At 36.4% G+C, this 24,903-nt stretch overlaps 1 protein-coding gene across 1 annotated transcript in view; it reads right to left on the bottom strand.

Moving 5' to 3' along the window:
- SCAF8 (SR-related CTD-associated factor 8) overlaps positions 1 to 24,903 on the bottom strand; it is a 33,039-nt gene that overhangs the window by 1,757 nt on the left and 6,379 nt on the right. Inside the window, 16 exon segments of the mRNA XM_010187403.1 lie at positions 3 to 640; positions 1,256 to 1,477; positions 2,073 to 2,153; positions 2,573 to 2,717; positions 3,742 to 3,872; positions 5,114 to 5,270; positions 5,945 to 6,058; positions 7,601 to 7,701; positions 10,225 to 10,418; positions 10,913 to 11,025; positions 11,182 to 11,313; positions 14,062 to 14,179; positions 14,637 to 14,716; positions 19,485 to 19,661; positions 23,116 to 23,246; positions 24,835 to 24,888. Of these exon segments, the coding sequence (XP_010185705.1) occupies positions 3 to 640; positions 1,256 to 1,477; positions 2,073 to 2,153; positions 2,573 to 2,717; positions 3,742 to 3,872; positions 5,114 to 5,270; positions 5,945 to 6,058; positions 7,601 to 7,701; positions 10,225 to 10,418; positions 10,913 to 11,025; positions 11,182 to 11,313; positions 14,062 to 14,179; positions 14,637 to 14,716; positions 19,485 to 19,661; positions 23,116 to 23,246; positions 24,835 to 24,888 (2,588 nt within the window).

Below are 24,903 nucleotides of genomic sequence, written 5' to 3'. Positions count from 1 at the left end.
ATTCCTGGCATCCTTTGACTACTAATGTTTAAATGAGGCATGTTTTGAACCCCAGCTGGATGCTGCATTGCGATAAGTCCAGAGCTACTTGAAATATTTGGTGGTGGCACTCCCATAAGTCCAGAACTACTGGAAACATTGGGTGGTGGCATTATGAGAAGCCCAGAGTTGCTCGAGACACTCGGTGGCTGTACTCCTGCAAGAACTCCCGAGCTGCTTGAGACATTGGGTGGCTGCATTCCTGTCAGAAGGCCAGGGCTGCTTGAGATACTAGGTGGGTGCACTCCAGCTAGAAGCCCTGAGCTACTTGAGACATTCGGTGGTTGCACTCCAGCCATAAGTCCAGAGCTACTTGAGACGCTGGTTGGCTGAAGTCCGCCAGCAAGAGAAGAGCTACTGGAGACAGCAGGGAGCTGCACTCCTCCTACAAGGCCAGAACTGCTTGAAACAGTTGGCGGTTGCACTCCTCCTAGAAGTCCAGAGCTGCTTGAGACACTGGGTGGCTGTACTCCTCCTGAAAGTCCAGAGCTACTTGAGACACTGGGCGGTTGCCCTTCTCCAGTAAGCCCAGAACTGCTTGAGACGCTGGGTGGCTGCACTCCTCCAACAAGTCCAGAGCTACTCGAGACATCACTTTGCACTAAAATGCAGCAACAAGAATAATTAGCAGAAAATGCCAGTGTGACACAGCATTCTAAACAAAATGCAGATTAATCTATATTCAGCTAATGCACTCAGTGATGATACTGCTGACAAGGTCTGCCAGTTTCTATGATGAACCTACATAATTTTAATCACATTGGTGATAAACAAACACTATGCCACAGAAATGAACGTCTCTACATACTAAAGAATGTGCAGTATCTTAAAATTAACATACACCACAGCCATCACCCAATTTATGCAAGAGAAGTATTAAAACCTTTGATGTAATTCTATAAATTTCTATAAAGTCCTACCCTCTCCTGCTCCTTTCCATCACTACTTCTGTAGTAATAATGCAGTTTTAAGAGGTTTTCTAAAAGGCTCCCAGACTTGGCTTTACTTCTTGAGTCTACGAAGAAAACATCTGAGCATAAACTGCTAGAAATCAATGATCAGATGATGACAAAGATGGATCCCACCACTCCTCCAACTTCAATCAAAAATCATATCCAGCCTGAAACTTCCTATTCTGTAGTAACTGCAATCTGCAAAAGACCCTCAGAAGTGTGTTTCCTGTATGATTGTATCAGACAATGAAGATATTTCTTACCAGATCTATTGTTTTCATTGGAAGAAATCTGAAGGTCTGTAAGATGTGACCCCTTTTCATCCGATTCTGGTTTGCTGATTGGCAGAGGATTAAAAACACTTCCAGCAGATAACGTTGGAGTAGCTAGATTGCTATTAACTGTGCCAACTGGTAGAACAAGGCTAGTAAAAGGAACATCCTTCATCGTCTCTTGTGCAATTGGTAATGGAGGCTGTACTAAGGCTGTAGAGATATAACAGAAGTGTATCACAGTAACCATACATTCAAGCCTTCAAGATTAGTTTGGCTGAGGTCAGGCTGATAAATCACAGTAAGTGAAATTAATTACCCTAAGCATTATGGGTTTTTATAATAATTTCTTATCCTCAGTCAGCACTGTAATATTTATTTTTTTTGTAGAGACCATGAACTGCAAGCAACCTAAGCAATCAATACCTTTTTATTTTTAAACTTTAAATTAATAAAAAACAATAAAAATAAATTTTAAATTATTCAGTGACTAACACAAAATACCTCAAGTAACAGATACACCTGCTACAGACAGGTTCAAACATTGAACAATGCATACAGATTATAAATAATTGATTTGCCATAATTTTTTTATCTGTAACTCCACAGTAAGTATAGTTTTTCAGTTGACCTGAAAAGTTCTGTAAATCTTTTACTCAATACCTGCTTAAACCAGCTAAACAACAACTTATGTTTTTATGTTTTCCATTACATGGGATTAATTTGCTTTTGATTAAATAGCAAGCAGTGTATAAGACAATTAAGCTTTTCGTAACACATAAACAACTATTACAAGAATAAAACTTACGTGTTGGAACGACTGGTGGGACAACAGGTGGCGGGACAACAGGTGGTGGGACCACAGGTGGAACCGGGGGAGGCATATAACCTATATGGAAATAAATTACAAATCATTACAAGAGAAGCAAATAAAGATTCGCAGTAAAAGCTTGCCTCCATTATTCATTCTGTAAAGCTGCATCACTGAAGACTAGCAAACACATGTATGCCAAGAGGAAACAGTGGTTATTGTTTTCAAAAACAACCCCATCTTTACTTTAGATGATCTGCATGTGCATCTTTAAAAGTGAATTCTGCTTGCAATATCCAAAGAAGAAAATTAAAAGCTTCAGAATTTTCCAAAGAACGGAGATTAATCTTAAGGATTATTAAATTTTCATTTTTATCAAAGTTCAAATAAATTCTGCTCTAATTGCTCTAGCTGATGGAAAATATATAAAGTATGATCTACATATAAGCACACAGAGCATAGTCATTACATACTCAACTTCATTTTTACTAACTTACCTGGAGGTGGTTGCGAAGGGTTGAAACTTGCTCGCAAGAAGGGTGGAGGAGGAATTGCGCTGTAACCAGGAGGAGGGACAGACATTGTGACAGGAAACGCAGGTGGAACCAAGCTAACAGCAGGCACAGCTGGAGCTACTGGAATCTTTTTCATGAAAAGAAAAAACAAGCAACTTCAATACTTAACAGTATTCAATGACATCAAAACAGGGAGAAACTTATTTCAACTGCAATCCTTGTTAAGCATGAAATGGACCAAAGGCTTTGTATATATTCTGAACACTCAGAAGTATTAGACTGCATTCTGAAATGGTATCTACACTACAGTTAAACAAGGACACTGGAAGAATCCTATGCTATCTTTTCTTTATTCTAAATAGAACAGAAAAATACACAGCTAACCTATAAATTGTTCAAGAATAAAAACATACCTATGGAGAGAGGTAAACACAGAAAGGGAGAGAGAGAAAAGGAAGGAAAATGTAGAAAGTGTGGCAATTTGAGAGCACTTAGAAAACACTGATTCTATCCTTATTAGAAAAAAATAAGTATTTTAGAACAGTACAAGAAAACTGAGTTTAGCACATGTAATTGTAAGGCCAATAATCCTGATCAAATAATGAAAAGTACTTAATATTTCTCAAACTTCTGTTTGAACTAAGTGTTTTGATACAGTGCAGCATAATTAAAAGCTTTTATTCTACTGCTGATTGCAATAGAACTTTTCCACATATCAGCTTTGAATATAAGCACACAGGTAGAGAAGAAACAAGCACAAATTAGAAAGATTATTGTACTGCTTAGCTTACAGAAAGTTGCTTTGTTCTATAAGCAAAATACTTTCTCTAAGCATATTTTAATTTCTCTTTAAAAAATAACATGCCAGGACCTTTTTGTTTTGTTTTGGGTTTTTGCTCTGTCTTCACCAGTTAAGCTTTCATTGCAGACTTTACACAATGTTGGGATATGTTGTGCAAGAAACTAAATATTTTGCTCAAACACAGCAACTGATTCTACTCTAAAAGATCTCAGAAAGAAACACACGTGGTCACAGGACTTAAGTATTTTTTATTTAAGTACTTTAACTCAGCATTAAAGTTTATCTATATTGAATAAAGAGTTTGCCCTCCAGTTGTGTGTGGTTTTTGCAAACTCAGACCAATACAAACCTGCAGCATAGTGACTGGTTGAGTGTAAGCTTCTGTCTGTGTTGTAATAACTGTACTCTTATCAACTGCAGCACTCTGTGTAGTTTGAGTATTTTCTTTAGCAGCTTCTGAGCTTCTGGCTGTCTCCCATTCTTTAAAAAAAAGAAAATGGTATATTTTTAATATAAAAAGATAATTAATGTGTTATTTTTGTTTAAATACTAGAAAGTCCTCTTCTTTCTTAACCAATAAGTTTTTATCTGGTATCTACACAGATTCATTACAAGTAACTCCCAAACTTATTACGAAAAAAGCAAGTGTGATTATTTATTATTATATGTTTTAAAGAATTTAAAATATCTTTAATCACTTCCAATACTATTTAATTATGCCTATATACAAACAAACCCAGCTTTCTCAGCCTTTCCTCATACGGGAGATGCTCCAGTCTTCTTGTCATCTTAGTGGCTCTCTCCAGTGGTCCCTTATCCTTCTTGAACTGAGGAGCCCAGAACTGGATGAATTACTCCACTGTATCTGTGTACAGTATTCCACAGTGTATCTGTGTTACCAGCTGGCTACTGTACAGTGACAGAATCCTCATGCTAAACAAATTTCACCTCAACCCCCATTTCTCCCTTCTGCCACTTCCTTAAAAAGTTTTGTATTTCTAGTTTAAACACAGTGTATTCCAGGAATGTTCCATGTTTTAAATTTTCTGTCATTTATATTCAATTTTTACTCAAAGCAAGACTGCATTTTGACCTGAAAAAATATTGCTATTATAAAACAGTCTTAATCTACCATTTAATTCCGTACAGTCCAGTCATTTGGTGCTAGATCTGTTTCAGGAAAACACAGTACTTGTGAATCTTTTACAAACTTAAACCTCTCAGTTAACAGGGTTTCAGAGTAAGGTCTAACACTACTTTCTTTCCTCTCTCTTTGACTTTATGGAGGAAATACCTTAAGGTTCAGCTAAGCTGAGCCTATTTGGACAAGTTCTAACTGCAACTTAAGTCTTATACCTGAATATAAAACTTTTCACAATCACAAGCAGATTGCAAATTTCTACACAAATTAATATTTTACATACTTGGAAATGAGTGCACAATGAATCTGTAACTGTTTTAAAAAATAGTAACCTTTGTTAACTTACTTAATTCCCCTTTGTCACTACTTTCTCACTGTCATGACAATCTACTAGGTACTCATCTACAACAACAATCAAAATTTCATGATTACAGTGTCATTTATATTATAAACAAGCAGATAGTAACATTTAAGTAAACTGAGAAAGAGTATGTATTACCTAAACAATAAGCTTTCTGAAGATTTGCAATTACTAACAAACATATTTTCTAGCTATCAAAATCATTGTTAATGCCCGTACCTGTATTTACTGTTTCCTGGTCAATCATGCCACCTTCAGCAAAGCCCTCCAAATCATCCAGTTTTACCTTCTCCCAAGGAATATAGGAAACTCCTAGATCCACATCCCAGAACTGCTTGTATTCTGTTTTTACACCTTTATTCAAAGCCCAGGCAATCTGAAAATAAAACCCCACCAGATAATCAGGTTACATCATAGAACCTGTGATCAAAGTATTTCAGTTCATTTCCTTCATGTTTGTCACTGCAGAACAATCTTCCGTGTTTATTTACTAAAGCTTTAACAAGTTTTTAATTTTAAATGAATCTGTAGGAAGGTTACTTGGGCTCTGCAACAGGTATGTAGAAGAGTAATTACATCAAAAAGCTTAAATATGCTTTATAGTAATTCTAATATATATATATGGGGAAATTAAAAATACAGCATTTCAAGGAGTCATCTTAAAGCATCAAAGAAAGTAGAAAAAACATAGTGTTTAATCATATACTTAACTCTATAAGAATTTTATCAAATGTAATATTAAGTGATCCACATGGTCAGGTACGGAACTTTGGTGGTTTACAGTCTTGTACTCTTATAACTAGCATGTATTTAAGAAGTTCTCCAAATAGTTCCTAGGTATCAAGTCATAATTTCATTTTACTATCTTCCATATCATCTGCTAAAAGCTGTATTTTAGACAGAGAGGAAAGAAAACAATTTACACCTTATTGTTTCATTCTTCTCCTCCATATTGTGCAATTGAATTAAGAGCTGCTGCTAAATGACAAGTCATATTAAAACTGTACTGTACTTGAAATGGACTGCATCCTCAGATTAATATCAACTTACCTTAATAATTTTAGATCCAATCTTATAGGACCCAGAACTAAGTTTCTGAAGAGCACGATATGCATCTTGTCTATGAACCATACAGACATAAGCACAACCTCTTGGGGGAATCATCTATTGAAAAAAAGCAATGGTCTCAAAAAGCAGGAAAACCAGTACTTCAGATTACAGTAACTACACTAAGTGAATACTAATACTAAAAAAGAAAAGGCTTACACTGTAAACAATCATTACCTTAACCAGCAATATTAACAATTCTGAGCATCTGCAAAACTTAAGAGTGATAATGGTAGGGTACTTCAGTTACAACATTTTCAAGCAGCAGCAGCAAGCTGAAGAATGGGTGCTAAAAATTACATGAAAGATTTGAACAACATGGAGCAGGCAAGAACTGGAAGCTACACTATGGCAACTTCAGAAAAGCGAGAGGTTACTACCTCTTCTTCAGCTCCAAATTCACTGGAAGCTGAGCAACAACCTTTTACAGAGTTGTAAACCAGCAATTAAAAGTATTTCATTTTTGAAGGGGAGAGTCCTCATTCCTGAAGTGTGATTTCCACTAGCCTCAATGTTTTATTTAAGAGCGAAAAGTATGATGTCGTATTTAATCTTGGAAAGTTTGCAAATCATGTATGACAACTGCTTATTTTAGTTCTAGTCAAAAATATAGCTGTTCTTTATGCTGTTTAGGAGCACACAGTAACATAAACAAAAACATTGAAGATGACACATTTTAAAGCAGATATAAAAAATATGTTTAAGATACACAACGTTATCTAAGTACTTAAAGCTTTGTGGAGTGTGCAGGATGAACTATTTACAATACAGTTTGCCCCTGAAATGTAACAGGCACTGGAATATTATGGTTCTTACATTACTTTCTTTTGAACTTTCTTAATTGCTAGCCGCTGCATATCAAAATGGGGCTTAAATATCAGGCTATGTGAGACTTTTTTTGAGCTTTTAAAAAGATTCTGTAATGACACAAAAACTATTCCTTATTAATTATATATTGGAATATATTAACATGATAGGAAAAACACTAAAAATATTATCTGAAATGAATGAAATTGCATGAGAAGAACTTTGAAATTGCTGGAGCAGGAAACAAAAATTCCAAATTTCTCTCATGTAGGTATGCTACTTCAGGAGAAATATACTCTATTTTGAAGGTACATTACAGGCAACACTGAAGTACAACTCCAAAAACCTAAATCTAAGTTACTTTAAATTATGAGAAATATATCTCCAAATTATAAGCATCTTTTGTTTTATCCACAAATGTTTTATCCACATTGACTCCACTTAAGAAACCCTCTGGTATGGAACGTAACCAAGATCAATAGGGATACACATCAGTTTGTATCCAGTAGTCCAAAGAAAAATGATACCTGCCCCATGCCACATCACAAAATGAGAAAGTTGTAACTTTATTTGTTAAGACCGTGGTTTAAAAAACTGTGTAAATTGTTGATGCTTGGGAAAAGCCATTTTACCATGAAGTGTACTGTCTTTAAGCACAGTTTTAAAACACCCATGGTAAACAGTCTCCTAAATACAAGCTTAAGCTGCTAACAAGAATTGAGAGGCATAAATAAGCATGTATAAATTGCCAGTCTGTAACCCCTGAAAATGCACAGTAACACGCTTACTTACATTAATTGACTCTATTTGTCCAAATTCTTCAAACAAGTTAGTTAAATCTTGCTGCGTAGCCTTCTTGTCTACTTGACCTACCCAAAGAGTAGTACTGCAAACTGTCAGGAGACACATTCACATCAATCAAAATATTAGAATGTTAGCTTATAAAATACTTTATAGCAGGGATATAAAAGGCTTTACAATTACACAGAAATCACTGATCAAAAAGCAAGACCAGTAAATCTATTACTTACTATATAGTTATTAAATCTATTAACGAAAATGTTAAAAGACACCAAACAGATACTCAGTAAGAGTATTTAACCTTCCTGTTTCATATTCTTTTAAACAAAATAGGTGTTTTAAAAGAAATGAAAAAATAAAATTCTGTAGACTATTAGCTAAGGTAAACAGCAGTAGAAAGTAATTGGAAAAAAAAAGTTCCATAAAAAAAACGTGCCTCTAGGATTTAGTCAGTTTTAACAAAGCAAGACTAAATTCTAATTGGCCAGCAGTGTATTACAGAATGAAGTTAACTGCAGTATTATGTACTGCGTTTTCACCTGAATGAAATGGAAACTATACTTTTACTTTACCTTGGGGAACATCCCAGAAAGATAAACTTGTCTGAGGCTCACCACTGAACTGAAGACATCCATGATACTTCTGACTCTTGTCAACTCCATCACAAGCGCAGATCCCTGCAATCTGTCTCCCAAATACCTACCCCATTCCCCTCGCCAAATATAAACACTCACTGACACATAAGCTTAAATTTCCTTCTCCCATATGTACATGATTCCAAATATTTGACTCCCAACTATTATCCAGTCTAGGTGTGTGCAAGCCTTGACAAACTCATAGCAGTTAGTTTCAGTTAACACAGGGTGATCTAAATCAGCAAAAGAGGAGATCAATACTGGTTGTTTTCCTCAAATATCTTACTACCCCAAGTAATCTGCCCAGGTTCTTAAGGCAGAACAAAACCAGACAACCTGGATCTCTTGGGCCTGCCCTATTCTGAACCAAGAAAACGTTATTCATCATCATCTTGATACATTACACATCCTTCCTGTACCAATCCTGGTGCACTGAACTGGAAACCAATGTTGTGCATTCCTCTGTCAACTATTTTCAATTGGCAGCAGTACTCAGCAGTGCTGAGAACACCTAACCTTAAGATTTCTCTTGGACAAAACTTGTTCCTAATGTGCTTGTAGACCAGTGTTTTGTTTCTCATGGTGTTAAGCTCTATGAAACAATTCTTCAGACCTCAGCAAGTGACAATAGTAGCTGTCACTGAACAAGTTTCATTAAGTAAAATGTCTGTCAGGTGAATTACCTATTTATTTATTTATTTACACCTCCAGAGTTTCCACAATTCATTTAGCCTCCTCAACTCCTTTCTATGAGCTGGGTGACAGGACCTCAAATTGATGCTGCTGTTCTTCAGGTTAACTAACATCCTTGCCTCTCAGCTCCCATCCACTCTGATTATAGCTCCCCATTTCGTGGACTACTGGGAGAATCTACACCATAAAACTCTTTTTCATGTGAAAAGTCAGAGAATAAGAAAAAATACATGTAAACTGTAGAACAGTCTTGAGTTTAAAGCGACGTCAGAATGATGTAAAGTAATAATGTGAAGAGAACAGAATACTCTCTCCTTTGCAAAAACAAATTTTGAACTGCTAATCTTGTCAGATAAACGATGTAGTTTTAGGCCAAAATAAATGCAAAACTACATTAGAAACTATGTATGAAACTATGTAGAAATTATGTATCTAAACAACGCTGAATTCAGGAACGTAAGTTCATTACAAAAATAAATTAAGCACAAACATGCATCCCAATAATCGAGTCCTGCTAATGGCAGCAATAGGATATGATAATACAGTAGCAGATGACTATACCCAATTCACCGTGTTTCTAGCACTCATCTCAAAACACATACCCTTTGATTTAGCAACCATGTGGAGAAAGTTGTCCTTCTCCCCACTACCTTCCTCCTTCTTAGTATGTAAATTCTCTGTAGAAACAGCAGCAGTGCACAGAGGCACTCTGCAGAAGCTGAAATCCAATTGGTTTTTGGACATTTCCCTAAGATATAACCAATACGGTCTGTCTTACAATACCAAATTACTCATTTCACATTTCTACTTGCTTTGGCTCTATGTTCCCATGAAAAGCTACTTAAAAAGCACTCTAAAAGTTTAACAAAACTAGCCTCTGAGATATTCAGCAAGGCATCCAAAGAGTGTACCACATACTTAAATATCTTATCAGCGTACCAATTTTCAGATCAAGCGCTGATCATCTTCAAATGCCCCAGAGAAGACAGCATTAAAGAGAAAGCAGATTGTAACTCAGGGACAACCCTTGCTACTCTCTGTTCAGAAATAAAATCATTGGTACAACAGCACAAATAAAATCATCAGTAGAACAATATGATACTTGTTTCTTCTAAGATGAAATTATGTATCTAAGTTGTAAGAAACACCAGAAATGAAGCTTACAAAAAATAAATATGGTTACTGTATTTTTCTAACTGTACTGAAACTAAATATTGTTCTATGAAAAACAGAGCCTTTTTCCCCTTTAATACTACATTATTAAAACAGTAAGCAGCTGCCACTTACCACTTAGTGTTTTTGACCGTATAGGAGGCAATCCCTTTTTCTGACGTTCTTTTTCCCTTTCCCTAGCCCTTCTTTCACTGGAATACGACCGAGATGATTTTCTCTTCCTTTCTCTCGATCTCGAGCGTGAACGTTTTCTATGTTTACGCTTACGAGAGCCAGACCGTGATCTAGACCTTCGTTTTCTTGGTGACCTACAAAATACTTAATTTCAGTATGCCGAGTTAAAAAAATATATTCTAGTTCAGTTGTCTTTTAACCACAAAATTTAAGCATGATACAGACATTTCTGTTATATTTACTCACACTGCTTCAGGAAATAAACTTATGCCATTAGTGTGATGAACAGAACATATACCTTAAGCTTAAAAAAACCAAAACACATTCAAAATTATCCATAAAAGTATCTGATTTTCTGACACAGAAAACCTGCCCAGCTGGTTAGTGTAAGTTATTTTTGCTACTTGAACAGGTCTTTAAAAAAATTAAAGTAAACCACAGATATGCAAAAGGTACTGAAAGTAGAGAAAATCTGCATCTAACACAAAAGTTTTAAATGAACACTTCTTTTCATTGCCAAATGCTGCTCATGATACTTTTGGAAAACAGGGAATTGAGAATGATAATCACAAACAGCAAGTTTGTTTCAGAAAACCTTTATGTACTTAATGCAAGATAATTATGAAACCTTGAACGAGATCTTGATCGAGTTCTTGATCTTGAACGAACAGCTGACTTCTTTTCTTCTTGCTCGAAAATCTCTTCTTCAGCAACATCCTGTCCTTCATCTATATCCATGTCCTGATGTCAGACAAAAGAGATGTTCAATAACATTTGATAAATATACTCACAATATATATGAGTATATGAAAGCATACATCCATAGTACTCATTTTGAAATCATCTTAGTATGTGCTTTTCTTTTAACTTCTGTAATCAAATCTAAAATAGTTCTACCTGTTGTTGAATATCCATTGAATCATCTACATTTGTTTCCACTTCTAAAAACTGCTGTTGACTGCTCCCTTGTGATGGTGATGCAGAGTGCTCTGAACCAAAATTTCCTTCTTGATTCTCCTCAGGGCTTGTCTAAATAACAAATAGTAATATACCATTCAAAATGCTTACTGTGTCAAAATGTAATACTACACTAAACAGCTGTGCAAAAATTTCTGAAAAACTATTTATCAAGTTTCTCTTATTTTTCCACTTGTCACTAACATGAAAGCTGAATGGGATGTCACTCCATTCTATTCCTTTTTATATCAACATTCGATACAAAACTTCAGAATAATTAATATTCCTGACTATAGAAAATTACTAACCATTTGCTGAATAAAAACCCCCTAAGTTCACTATCTGTTGCTTAATTTTTTTGACTGGCCTCAAAAAAACAAACTCGTAGCAGCAATAGTGATGGCAGCCATATGTACAGTGACACTAAAAGATATCGGCTGGTTACCCATGCACATGCATAAGTAAATTTTCATTAATATAATGAAGATATTTGCAATACCAATTAAGTCATTAAAAAATTTACATTTAACTCCAAACCTTCTTAGAAGGCATGATTTAAGTAATTACTGCAAGATAAGGGAGTGTTGTGTCATTTACATCAGGTTGTCAATGACAAAAGATCTAACAAAACATGCAGTTCTGAAAACCACCAAAATAAAAAAAAACAACACACAAACAAAAAACAACAACAACAACAACAAAACAAACAAAAACCCCATAAAATAAGAAATGCATTGTTGATTTGTTAGAGAAAAAACTACAATGGCCTGTATACTGGACTGAAAGACATACAGGAAGTACAATGAAAATACCCAAAAATGCTATCAGGACAATTTTGCAAAGTAATTTTAAACCTATAATACAATATTTCAGGGAAACAATTCAGTGATTCTCATTACATTCTCAGTTCAATTAAACAAATTCTTGGTATTTTATCTGCCAAGAGAATGGTAGACAGTAGAATGGCATGTAGTAGCCAAGTTTTTTTGGTTTATCTTCATATTTTTAAACAGCTTATAATGACAGTTTGCAGAAAAATAATAAAAAAATCTACTATGATTCAGTTAATGCATTTGCCTTCTAACATTATCTGTTTTATCTATTTTTCCTCATATTTAACGGTTTTACCACAATGTTTCTTGATATGCTTCTACATATCTTCTTGTTTCTTCTTCATCTTCTATTCTCTCTCTCTCTCTCCTCTCTATTCCTAATCAGCTGCTTAATAATTTTGGTTTGTGTTTTATCTTTCCTTTTCTTTGCCTTAATCTTCCTCGTTGCTGCTTAAGCATGGAATTAAACAAAATCTTCCTCATAACACACTGCAGTCACTACAGAGAAGTTCCAGAACAGAACTTCCAGCAGAAGTTTGTATCTTTTAGCTGCTATCAAAGTGTAAGTAAAACTTTCTTTCCAAACTGACTAGACAAGAACTGAGCAGACCTGAAGAAAATAACTTCTGGACTTGGAATGGAAGATCAAATAATAAGGAGTGAGTCACAGGAACATTTTACCCATAAATGGACTGTAACTTAATTCCATAGTTTAAATTAATTTGAACTCTAATTCTGTTTATTTTAAAACAAAGTAGACATTCAGCATTTTACTTTTAAATTAAAGTTACTTTTAGACATGCTATATCAAAAGCTCCTAAAGCAGGTGCACTCTTCAAAGTTATATGCTTTTACAACATTTTTAGCGTTTAAAGCCAGAAATTGCTAGATATCCACCATCAAAAACTATTCAGTCTGTAGCTATGTTGTACAAACTTTTTCACTTACTGCACTTAAATGAGAAATGAAAATAAAATATAGTAAAATAAAGTGGTAGAATAAGAAAATATCTAGTAAAAATTAAATTACTATTTTTCTAAACAAAAACTTAAAGACACAAATTCAAAACTGAAATTACATTCTTCATTGAGAGCCGAGTGATCACACATTTTCCCAGGTTAAACTAAAATCCCCAACAGATGTTTAAGTTTGTGGTCCCTTGGAGTTTCTCTCAATGTAAGATTTCTAAGAATTCTACTTTGCTGTGAAACTAGATCCAAACACTTAACAGAAAGTCCACTTTGTACCTAGTCAGTATCAAGACAGAATGAACTTTTGGAGTTCTTTTTAATCCAATGGGATCAGGAATTGGGATCAGGAGGGGAAAAGAGCAGCTAAATACTGTGGGCCAACCTCAGAAGGAACAAGCCAATTTACTTCACTATAGAGTAGACAAGACCTCATTCACATAGTTAAGAAGGAATCCTGGGTTGCCTTGAGCATCAGTTCTTAATTAATAATTTCTCAGGAAATATATGACTGTATTCTTTAGCTCAAATTCTTCAACAGAGTGAGACATTTATTAGCCAAGACTTAAAGCTTGGCAGGGGAAATTAGTTATCCATAATCTCTATTCTGTCCTCTTGATGGTTCTGCAGCAGCAGCTTGTACGCTGCTCTCCCTTCACAGACAGGAGCATAATCCCTACAGTGCTCACAGCCTTCCCTCTGACAGTAGGGAAAACACTTTTTCCCTATAGAAAGAGCTGAAAAACCAAAGTGCAGTCAGTCTAACACAGCTAAAGGGTACTCTTTCCTAAAAGAAGCAAAATGTACAGCCCACATATTTGGTTGTATTTTTTTTTCTGCTTTAAGCACTTTCTTCCGCTTATTCTGCAAGCTCCTGTTAGATGATAAGCTAGCGACAAAGACTTTCACTGTAAGAGAAGTGGCAGTGACAAGACATTTTTTTGGTCCTGAAGTAGAGAATGACATTTTTATCAGTGGAGTTCATAATTATTACGACAGCCACAAGATGGAGTTCTTACCTTTTGAGGCTGCTGCTGCTCCAGAAGCTGTTGTCTGAGATGTTCTAAATTTTGTTGCTGTAGCTGTTCAGCTAGTTGATGAAAAAGTGAGTTGTTCACAGATTCTGGTACTAAAGGCCTAAAATGAAATAATTTAAATTAAATTAAAAAAAAACAAACCAAGAGAGAGTTTTTCTCTTTGTTTAAACAGTCAGTGAACGGGTCTTCACAACTGAATTTCAAGTTTAACTGAAAATGAAAAATAATGAAGACAAGGTAGCTAGTTCCATGTTTTGTTATCACAATTATCACATTAACACTATGAATACAGCTAACAAAGCAAAAGACATGCTAGCTTTTAAGATGAAGTAAAAAAACCCCAAACTTCTGGCATATAGACTTACATTAAATATTTTTTAAACTTGTCTATTATTACAATTTTGTCATTAATTCAGTAAACTGTCTTTTGTCTTCCTGCTGTTTTAGTATGCTTATGCTCCGAAAGAAACAACACTGTCCTTACTATTTAATCCTATTGTTCAATTAGTGTCAGGCAAATTTTAGCATTTTCCTTAAGAAACATAGCTTGATCTTACATTTGGGAAGTGGGAGTTTCCTTTTTAGGTTCTTCATTTTGTTCAGATTCTTCCCCAAAGTCAAACCTGTCCATGAGCTTCTAGGAGAAAGCAAAATAAGCATTAGTGAATATTCTTTATATGTCCCTTTATGTATATCTGCTTTTCAAAAGAAAAATGCTCTTACTCTCAACTTTAAAAAAAGTTTGGTAAATAACCTGAATAGAAAATTAAATGTCATACTGCTATTGCTACTGAACTCTTGAGCACATCAAATACCAGATTTTGCCCATGAGCTCTGGCTGCTATTACAGGTACAACCACATGATCTTTCCATAGTAAATAATAGCTAGTTTGGAGGCAGTCTTAAATAAAGATTAATTACATGTAATGACACCTTAGATTAGAAGCAATTACTACAAAGAGGATGACTATTCAATCCTTTGTCAATCAACAAACTGCTCTGCTCATATCAAGAGAAGACCTACAGCTTCATTTGCAAAGAATTACTGTATTTTCATACACACATGTCATTTAGACAATCTGAATTCCTTTAAATATACTGCTCCTTGAAAACAACTTCTCATGCAGTCTGCAAAAACGCAAACCAAGCAGTTATCATGTAAGAGGAATAAATAATGCGGAGGACTTAATCAGAAATATTTTCCTGCATTATTTATATTTGTTATCCAATTCGTATCATGAAATGAGAACTAAGCTTCATAGTTTTCCTTGGATCAAAATGTTGTTCATTTATAAATAAAAGCTGTTTCTTTGTTACGCCTGCCAACTTGGAATACTTGGCTTTTGGACACCGTCTTCAACTGTGTAAATATTTCTATATCCACATCATGGACTCATCCTCCATTCTCTAAACTCCATCACAACCCTGTTCAGTAACTTCTACAGAAACTACTCAATGTACACTTGTTAACAACTTATTTTCTTATAAAGACTAGAACCCAGAGATTAAGCAACTATGTCTGGTACTCAAGCAAAGGCTGTTGAGAGTGTTGTGTTGCTGTTCATCGTACTGTTCTGATCCCTTGTTTTTTGATACTTGTACCTGTAACAGTATTGTCACCTGCAACTGAGGCATTTTGTGTTAAACAACTGGAGTGCTGCTCCCTTTCAGAAGGCACAGGCAAGGAAAGAGAGATGGTGGGGTAGCCCTGTATCTTTGGGAGTGTTTTGATTATCTAGAGCTTAATGATGGCAATGACAGGGTTGAGTATTCATAGGTAAGAATCAGAGGGTGGGCCAACAAGGCAGATAACATGGTAGCAGTCTGTTATGGACCACCCAACCAGTATGAAAAGGCAGATGAAATATTCTGTAAGCAGTTGGGAGAAGTCTCACAATTGCTAGCCCTTGTTCTCATGGGGGACTTCAACCTACCAGGTATCTGCTAGAAATACAACACAGCAGGGAGGAAAGAGTCTTAGGAGGTTTCTGGAGGGTGTGGAAGACAACTTCCTGACACAGCTAGGGAGCGAGCCAACTAGGGAAGGCATCCTGCTCGACCTGTTGTTTGCAAACAGAATGACTTGTGAGTGATGTGATGGTTGGAGGCCATCTGAGCATAGTGATCACAAAACGGTAAGAAATTTTGATTCCTGGAGAAGGAGGTAGGTCAGCAGAACTGCTGCTTTGGACTTCTAGAGAGCAGACTTTGGCCTGTTTATGAGACTGGTTGACAGAGTCCCTTGGGAGGCAGTCCTGAAGGGCAAAGGAGTCCAGAAAGGCTTACCTTCAGGTAATATATCTTATCAGCACAGGAGCAGGTGGGGAAAAACACCAGCCTGGCAGAATGGAATTCGGCTGGAACTCGTGAAAAAAAGAAGTGTTTATGACCTTATGACCTTTGGAAGAAGGGGTAGGACACTCAGGAGAATTACAGAGATGTTGTGAAGTTAAGTAGGGAGAAAATCAGAAGGGCTAAATCCCACCTAGAACTTAAATCTGGCTACTGCCATAGAAGATAATAAAAAATGTTTACATAAATACAAAAGGAGGGCTAAGGAGAATCTCCATCCTTTACTGGATGTGAGGGGACACTAGTGACAAAGGAAGAAGAAAAGGCTGAGGTACTTAATGCAAAGATTGCGTCATTCTTTAATAGTAAAACCAGTTGTTTCCCAGGGCTCAGTTTTGGGGACACTCCTGTTTAACATCTTTATCAATTATCTGGATAAGGGGATCGACTGCTCCCTCAGTAAGTATGCAGGCGACACCAAGTTGGGCAGGAGTGTTGATCTGCTTGAGGGTAGAAGGGCTCTACAAAGGGATCTGGATAGGCTGGATCGATAGGCTGAGGTCAACTGTATAAGGTTCAATAAGGCCAAGCGGTCAGTCCTTCGTCTGGGCCACAACAACGCCATGGAATGCCACAGGCTTGGAGATGAGTGGCTGGAAATCTGCCTGGCAGAGAGGGACCTGGGGTGTTGGTTGACAGCCAGCTGAATAGCAGCCAGGAGTGTCCAGAGGTGGCCAAGAAGGCCAACAGCATCCTGGCTTGTATGAGAAACAGTGTGGCCAGCAGGAGTAGGGAAGTGGTACCTCTACTCAGCACTGGTGAGGCCACACCTCAAATACTGTGTTCAGCTTTGGGCCTCTCACTACAAGAAAGACACTGAGGTGCTGAAGTGTGTCCAAAGAAGGGCAACAAAACTGGTGAAGGGTTTAGAGCATGAGTCTTATGAGGAGCAGCTGAGGGAACTGGAATTGTTTAGCCCAGAGAAAAGGAGGCTCAAAGGAAACCTTAGTGCTCTCTACAACTATCTGAAAGGAGGTTGTAGCGAGGTGGGTGTCAGTCTGTTCTCCCAAGTAACAAGCAAAGCAATAAGACAAGAAGAAATGGCCTCAAGTTGCACCAGGGGAGGTTTAGATTGGATGTCGGGAAAAAATTTTCACCAAATGGGTCGTCAAGATCATCATCCCTGGAGGTATTTTCAAGATCTGTAGACAAGGTGCTTAGGGACATGGTTTAATGGTGGAATTGGCAGTGCTAGGTTAATGGTTGGACTTTTCATAGGACTCATAGGTCTTTTCCAACTTAAATGATTCTATGATTCATTCACAGAAATGCTATAGAACATTGAACAAGGAATTTGAGATGTATCACAATCTAACACTACTTGTATAATGCAGAACTAAGGCACAGATCACATACTATAAACACAACGCTTACACAGCTTAAAAGAACAAATCAACACTATATACCCACTGAAAGCTTGTAAATTATCACAGCGTCACAAAAATTGCTTCCACAACACTTATCCTCAAAGTTCCAGAAAGTAGTCACTTACATTAGCTCTGCTGCGAACTGTCATGACAACAAAACTCCTGCATACTATTACTGGCATAAAGAGCGTCAGGCTGAACTCACTCAAGGTATATAAGCATGTTAACAGAATGCCAATTCCTATAATTTGCTCCAGTAAAAGCTTTTTTTGTATCTAAATATTAGGACAGTCTCTATTAAGTGATGCATTCATTCCCTGTGATTATACCCAACTCAAGTTGATGGTTACAGCTGTGATACAGCATAAGTACAGGCCATTTATTTCCTGACTCCTTTTTACACCTGCATTACTTCCATTAGTTATCATAACTCTTTATGATTTGAGATTTCAGTTTAGCTGAACAAATTCTAGAAATATAAGATAAACTGTCCTAAAACTTTAAACTCAGCACTTGTCAAGTTCTGAGCACCTAAGTGCCTGTAAAAGATAGTATCTTGGTTAGGAAGAAAAGGTTTTTTGTTTCTCTGACTTCCTTATTATTTATTCACTCCAGGACAATCCTACAGAGACTATCCACTCAAACTGTTCCTTCCAAAGATAACAGAACAAGCTTTACTTACTTACTTTTAAATCTTTGAGTTCTTCCTTTATTTTTCTACTGATATTATACTACTACTGTAATTGCCAGCATGGTTGTTGCTACCTGGCATTCAACTATATTAGCATTCTTAAATTCCTGCATTCTGTATTTTTTGTTTTCTTTTGTTAAGATAGGCACATATGTTGCAACACACATGAAGTTTCTTTACCTACAGGGTTTGATGGGTTTTTTGTTTGGTTGGTTTGGGTTTTTTCTTTCCATTTTGGCATCCTTTAAAAAGTTTCAAATGCCTACTTTTAACTGTAGTCATGAACTTATTTCTTCACTTACTATCATTTTGTGGCTAAGATTAGAAGTTTTACTGGCATTTATAATGTAAGAAAATTACAAGCCCAATGATGTTTTCTTCATCTGGGAAAACAGAGTATATAAATTTCTGCATGTTTCCCTTTCATTTCCTTTTAAGAAATAATTTCCTACCTCAAATCATAAATATAGGAAGTGTATTATGCAAAAGGTGAAGAGAAATACATGACAATAGGTAAACTTTGCTAAATCAAACCCATCTTCATACCTGATGAGCATTATGAATCCCTTCCAATTTGAGATATTCTATGAAATGTCATTTAGCCCTAAATTCATAAAACAAGTATTTTCATTCATACTACACTCTCTAGACACTTAATTTTCAAGATAGAGCACTTTATAGTATTTTTACATATTTTTTTTCACAGAATCACAGAACATTAGGGATTGGAAGGGACCTCAAAAGATCATCTAGTCCAATCCTCCTGCCAGAGCAGGAACACCTAGATGAGGTTACACAGGAAGGCATCCAGGAGGGTTTTGAATGGCTCCAGAGAAGGAGACTCCACAACCTCTCTGAGCAGCCTGTTCCAGTGCTCTGTCACCCTCTTTTTAAATCTCTGAAGCCAAAACATGAAATCAAAGAGAAGACTTTCACTTATATATATATATCTTAACAATAAATATTTCTTCAATCTTCTATTATTCTACTTCTACCTTATTAAAAGAGACACTCTGTTCCAGTGGATTAAGTGTGTTAGCAGCAGCAGCTGCAGCTGTAAGTTGTGCTGTGAGGGCCTGTAACTGAACAACAAGACCAGCATCTAGGGCTTGAAGTAGTGAAGGCTGAGGTTTCTGCTGCTGTATCTGCAGTGTCTGTATCAACTGCTGAAGCTAAAAGAGAAAATAAATGCATTAACAAGAATTTTTTTTCAAAGAAGCAAAAAAGCCCCCAAAACCAAACTGTCTTTCCCCCCTTCCAATTAGGAGAAAAATCCTCAGGAATGCAGTATCATCTAACCTATGGCTGTTACTCCATCTTAGTTTGTTCTAGTTTACAGCAAACTTTGTTCCCACTTACTGGCTAATTTGTTTTCTGTGGCTGATAAGACATGCAGATGCTTCTTCCTCCTAACTTGCTCTGACAGGTTGCATGATGACCAGTCACCATTCAGGATTTCCTGCTTTCTAGGGTTCCCTCTCTTCTGTTTCTCCAGTTTGATTCCTTCTGACCTGAAAAAAATCTGTTAGCCTACTCCAGCTTCCTAAGGGTCTACCCTAGATCAGGAAAATCCACACACTATAACAACATTTCTGTAGAGAAAGTAACTGCACTGTTGCAAACTCAATTTTAAGCCGATGCAACATGTCTATATGAATAGCTTGCACTAGTGTCTCTGGTTTAGACACAAGGAAGATCTCATGCTGAAGCTCAGGTTTGTGTTGATAGAATGCAACTCCCTTGCTATGTTAACAAAACATAAAAAACAAATTAACCGGAAACTGGGAATGTAACTTGACTTCCTACAATGGCCCAGACTCTAGGCTCTGCATAGCACTGTCTTAGGATAAAAATTGCCTAGATGCAATGTTGAACCAGAAGCTGCAGCTCTGGGGCAACAGACACACAGTAACAACAAAATATGTTACAGTAAAAACAAAGTAAGGGTAATGCCAGAAGACAGATTTTAAAAAATATTATTTAAAAATACTGCTGGGGGGTGGTCTGGTGGTTGGTTTTATTGTTTAAACAACTCCTTTCACAACCTAGGAGAGGTCTAGGATTATACTGGAATAAGTATTATCAGAGAAGGAACTTTAAAAAGTGTAGTGGATGGATGCAAGACATTTCATCAGAATATATCAGGATACCCTAAGAATCTTTCTTCAAATTTAGAGGAGAAAAAGAAAGAAAGAGTATCTTCCATAGGTTTTTTTAGAACAAACATACAATCCAATTGTCTGGTGTATCAATTCCTTACTCCAATCAATTTCCTTACTCCAACCTCCTATTTGGTTTTGGTTTGGCTTTTTGGGTTTGTTGGTTTGTTTTTGCTGGGGTTTTTTGTTTGTTTGTGGGGTTTTTTGTTGGTTTTTGTTTATTTGCTTGCTTTTTTAAAGAAGCTGTCCCAGTGAGGACTTTTTCATGTACAGATCTATTCATCTGTTGAATACGTATGCTCCCATAAAACTGTACAGACTTACCTCAACACAAAAGGAGAAAATACTATCCCTATGGAAAGAAACCCTCCTAAATGGAGGACCATGAAGAACCATGGAATTAGAGGAAGCAGTCCTTTTACCTTCCATGAGGTAAAACCTTGAAGCCTTACCTTTGGTTATTTCTGGAAAAAACACTGAGCAAACCCACGCAGTTCAAACTATGCTGACATAAGTCCCTGACTACCTTATGTTTATATTTCACCTCCTCATGGAACCTCTTACAGGGTTCAATCCCTCCCTTCTTACTAGGACTCCCCTGAAACCGTACATAAGTCTATTAGGTTGATCTTCCTTTCCACAATGCATCAAAAACATATGAGCCTTTTTCAAGACTGTTTTAAAGTTATCGTCTGACAACATGAAACTACTCTTCCTATTCTTCAAAAAGAGTTATAGAGACTCCTTATACAGTAAATCCTCTTAAAATACTTCTATTATTGTTCTACCTCATCAAGAGCTTTCACTGATTACTGCAATAGGCAAAGCTGACCCTCCCTTCTTGGTCAATACACAAAAGATGAGCAAATACGGCTGGTCCACCTTTTGTGTTGCTCTGAGTAGGAAGGAATCAAACTGAAGAAGCAGAGAAAATCCTGGGTGGTGACTGTTCTAGCTGTTTGCACATTCTTGTTGGTCACATCGTTCTTACTCTGTCCTTTCCTACATCTAGGCTCTCAATTTACCTGCATGCATCCTCACTTACAAAACACAATCTCAAGATGAAATCAAGGACTTTGGAGCTTGGGGGAGCAGGAAGGAGGAGTAGGAGGAGGGGTAGAGTGGCTTGGATAACAAGAAAACAGATGGACAGGATAGATGCAAATGTTGCAGTTCATCTATCAGTCCTAGAGATCTGCATGTACATATTTACTGTGTCCACACTTTTGATTAAGACCATCTTTTCCCTCTCTCAATATCTATTCCCTTCCTTATTTTACCATGTTGCGCTAAATATCCAAATGTTATTTCTTTGTGATCTACTGTCTTTAAAACTAATTCCTTTCTCATCTTCATAATCTTTTTATTTTGCTTCATCTTTTTTTTTCCCCCAGAATACTCTCTAGGTAATAATCTTTAAAATTACCTCACTGATTTTCCCATTCTCACTTCACATTGCTTCCTTGTTTAAGAGCTGTTCCACTATCTTTCCTCCACATTTCCCAAAGTATCTCAAACTCATTTTGCTCTGCTTTTTAATGATCTATCAATTTCTTTCAGCGTAATCAGATGAAAACACTCCCTCTACTTGACTGATGAGCATTTACAGATGACTCTGCCTAGCTAAAGACTGTAAAAAATTATCTCACTAAGTAAAGTTGTTGTTATTATCTGCATCAGTGCTTCATAACAGTTCACTAGCGACTGCTTCTTATTCATATGCATGGGATTTTTGTCTAGTACCCCAGCAGGTAAAACATCCTACTTCTCAATCCAAATAAAAACCACATTGCCAAAGTCATGGTGGTGCCAGAGTTCTAGCATAAACTGAAAAACAATGATCTACATTTTTACAGAAAGCCAATTGTGTGCTGCAGGTTAGGAGGACAAGCAGTTCAATGCATGCTGCACATCAAGCCACTTTTTTGGAGTTGAGCATTTAGAAACTGAGGAACATCATCACTTCTAAGACCTTTATTTTTGAATACTGCAAAATAAAAGCTATATTTAGCTGATGGAAAGAAAAAAAAAGAATCAACACACAAGGCACTTCCAGAATGAGTACATTCTCATTATATAATTCTGTACAATGTTTAGCTTCTTGGAGAAACCAGCAGAGATGTATGTTTAAACTGGCATTCTATTTAATACCTATATCCATGAAATCTTAATGCTGCTCTTAATTTAGACACCTGCAATACTATATAAAAAAGAAAGCTATGTATTACAGACCCTCTTATCTGAAGTTACGTTCTACAATACTTTTAAGGAACAACCAGGGTTGGTTACGAAAGGTAACAGTAAGTTTTAGTTTATGTGGAACTTACTTGTGATGAACAACCTCATGGGATAGTTAACATGGATAATGGACACAAAACTAAGCAATATACTCATGAAAGCTGTATTCCTTAAGTGTACCTTGAAGATACAAATTATCAAATGGCATAACTGTCTACAAAATATTTACCTGTTGGCCTTGAGGACTCTGTAAAATCTGTGCAACAGCAGCAAGGGTATCTGTATTGGCAATCTGAGATACCCAAGGATCAGGTAAACTCTGCACCACATTGGCTGGAGTAACTGGAGTCACAGGTGTTCCTAAAAAAAAGAGAAAATACAACATGCTAAAATATTTTGACATAGGTACTTAGAAATAGTATTAAGAAAAAAAAAAACACAAAACAACCCTACTGCTGTTATTAAACACTGAGAAAGCACTACATTAACATAAACTGAAACCATTTTCCTGACACACACAGAAATAACACAGACTCACAACAACATTCCTCAAGTAGCAGGATTACTCTAAGTGGAGTTCACAGCTCTTTCCACTATTGACTTATAAGGACTACTAACAGTAACACTGACAAATGCAAAATAAATAGGTTTCACACAGTAATCCAAACCATTTAGTGGAAACAATATCCACCAAATTGTAATTGTTAGCAATCTACTCAGAAGTGTCTGCTAGTCCAGAATTTACTGGACTTGCACTTTATCCCCAGGACAAGCCTTAAGGATTCTACTAAAAATTCAACCTACAGCAGTCAGATTCATGAGGATTGATTGATGAGGACTGATCTAAGACTAAATCAGTAATCTGATAATTAGTTTCATGTTATAATCCAGAAGAATCTGCCATCCCTGCAGATACTCCTGCTTTTAGCTCAGAAGTAGAGATATGTAAATGAACACTAAATATAAATAATTAGATTGCTGTTTTAGAAGACAATTTGCTTAAGAATTCTTAAAAGTATCAAAGTAAAGCTATGATGTCAAGTATTTAAAGTAACTAACATTAAAATAAAACATACTGAGCTAGAAGATGCATTAAGTCCAACCCAAGAGCTGGAACTTCCATGTATTTGCAGACACCAATTAAAAAAATAAGGGATTTGTTCACCTTACTGCTTTTCAGCATGGGATCAGCAAAAGGCGTGTGACAAAAGCAGGTCTATATGTGCCAAAAAACAATTTCTATATGTAAAATCTCCCATACATCTCAAGCTTCAGTGAAAAAAATTCCACAAAGCCAGTTCCCATCATCTACCTACATAAGTAAGGAAGATGCTTAGAGCACACAATGACCAAGTCTTGCCTTAGTGCTTGGCAACTTGGGACATACTCCAGGAGCAGACTTTTGCCCAACATGATTTTCCAACATGATTTCTGGCCCACATACTTCAGATGTGAGAGAGAGGGGAGTATATCACTGGCTGCAGCTTATATCGTCAGTGTGGTTTTTTCCCCCCCTTGAAATTATAGTCTGTTGGTCAGCAAAAGTAGAGAAGCACTGTCTGACATTATCCAGCAAGCTCAATCCTATAGAGAGCAAAAAGATGCCGATGTATTCTCTTTCATTTCTCTCAATTGTGGCACCACTAATTAACAAAGATTGTATTTAGTGCTGTGTTGCATTTTTAATCTACTGTTTTGATTTTCAAGTGCACTGTTAATTAATCTGAGCATATTTATAATATACAGTTGGAAAGTAAACACAACAGGCTGCCTCTTGTTTTTCCTGTTTCCCTAATCTAGAAGCTGGCTATAATGTATTTCCTTCTAGAATTAATTTCATTTGTCTGAAGGAAACCAGTGAGATTTTTCAGCATGTTAAGAGCCAACATACCAAAGTTGACACAAGTGGTTTGATTCAAAGTATGATTTTTAACCTGGTTTTGTTTACCTGGTGTATTGTTGCTCATAGCAGCTGTAGTGCTGGGCAAGACAGGGGTCACAACTGGAGGAGGAATTC

The sequence above is a fragment of the Mesitornis unicolor genome, unplaced genomic scaffold, assembly GCF_000695765.1.
Source record: "Mesitornis unicolor isolate BGI_N332 unplaced genomic scaffold, ASM69576v1 scaffold22806, whole genome shotgun sequence".
Lineage (NCBI taxonomy): Eukaryota > Metazoa > Chordata > Aves > Mesitornithiformes > Mesitornithidae > Mesitornis > Mesitornis unicolor.
Note: the sequence above shows the minus strand (reverse complement) of the source record. Positions and strands in the feature narration are given on the sequence as shown.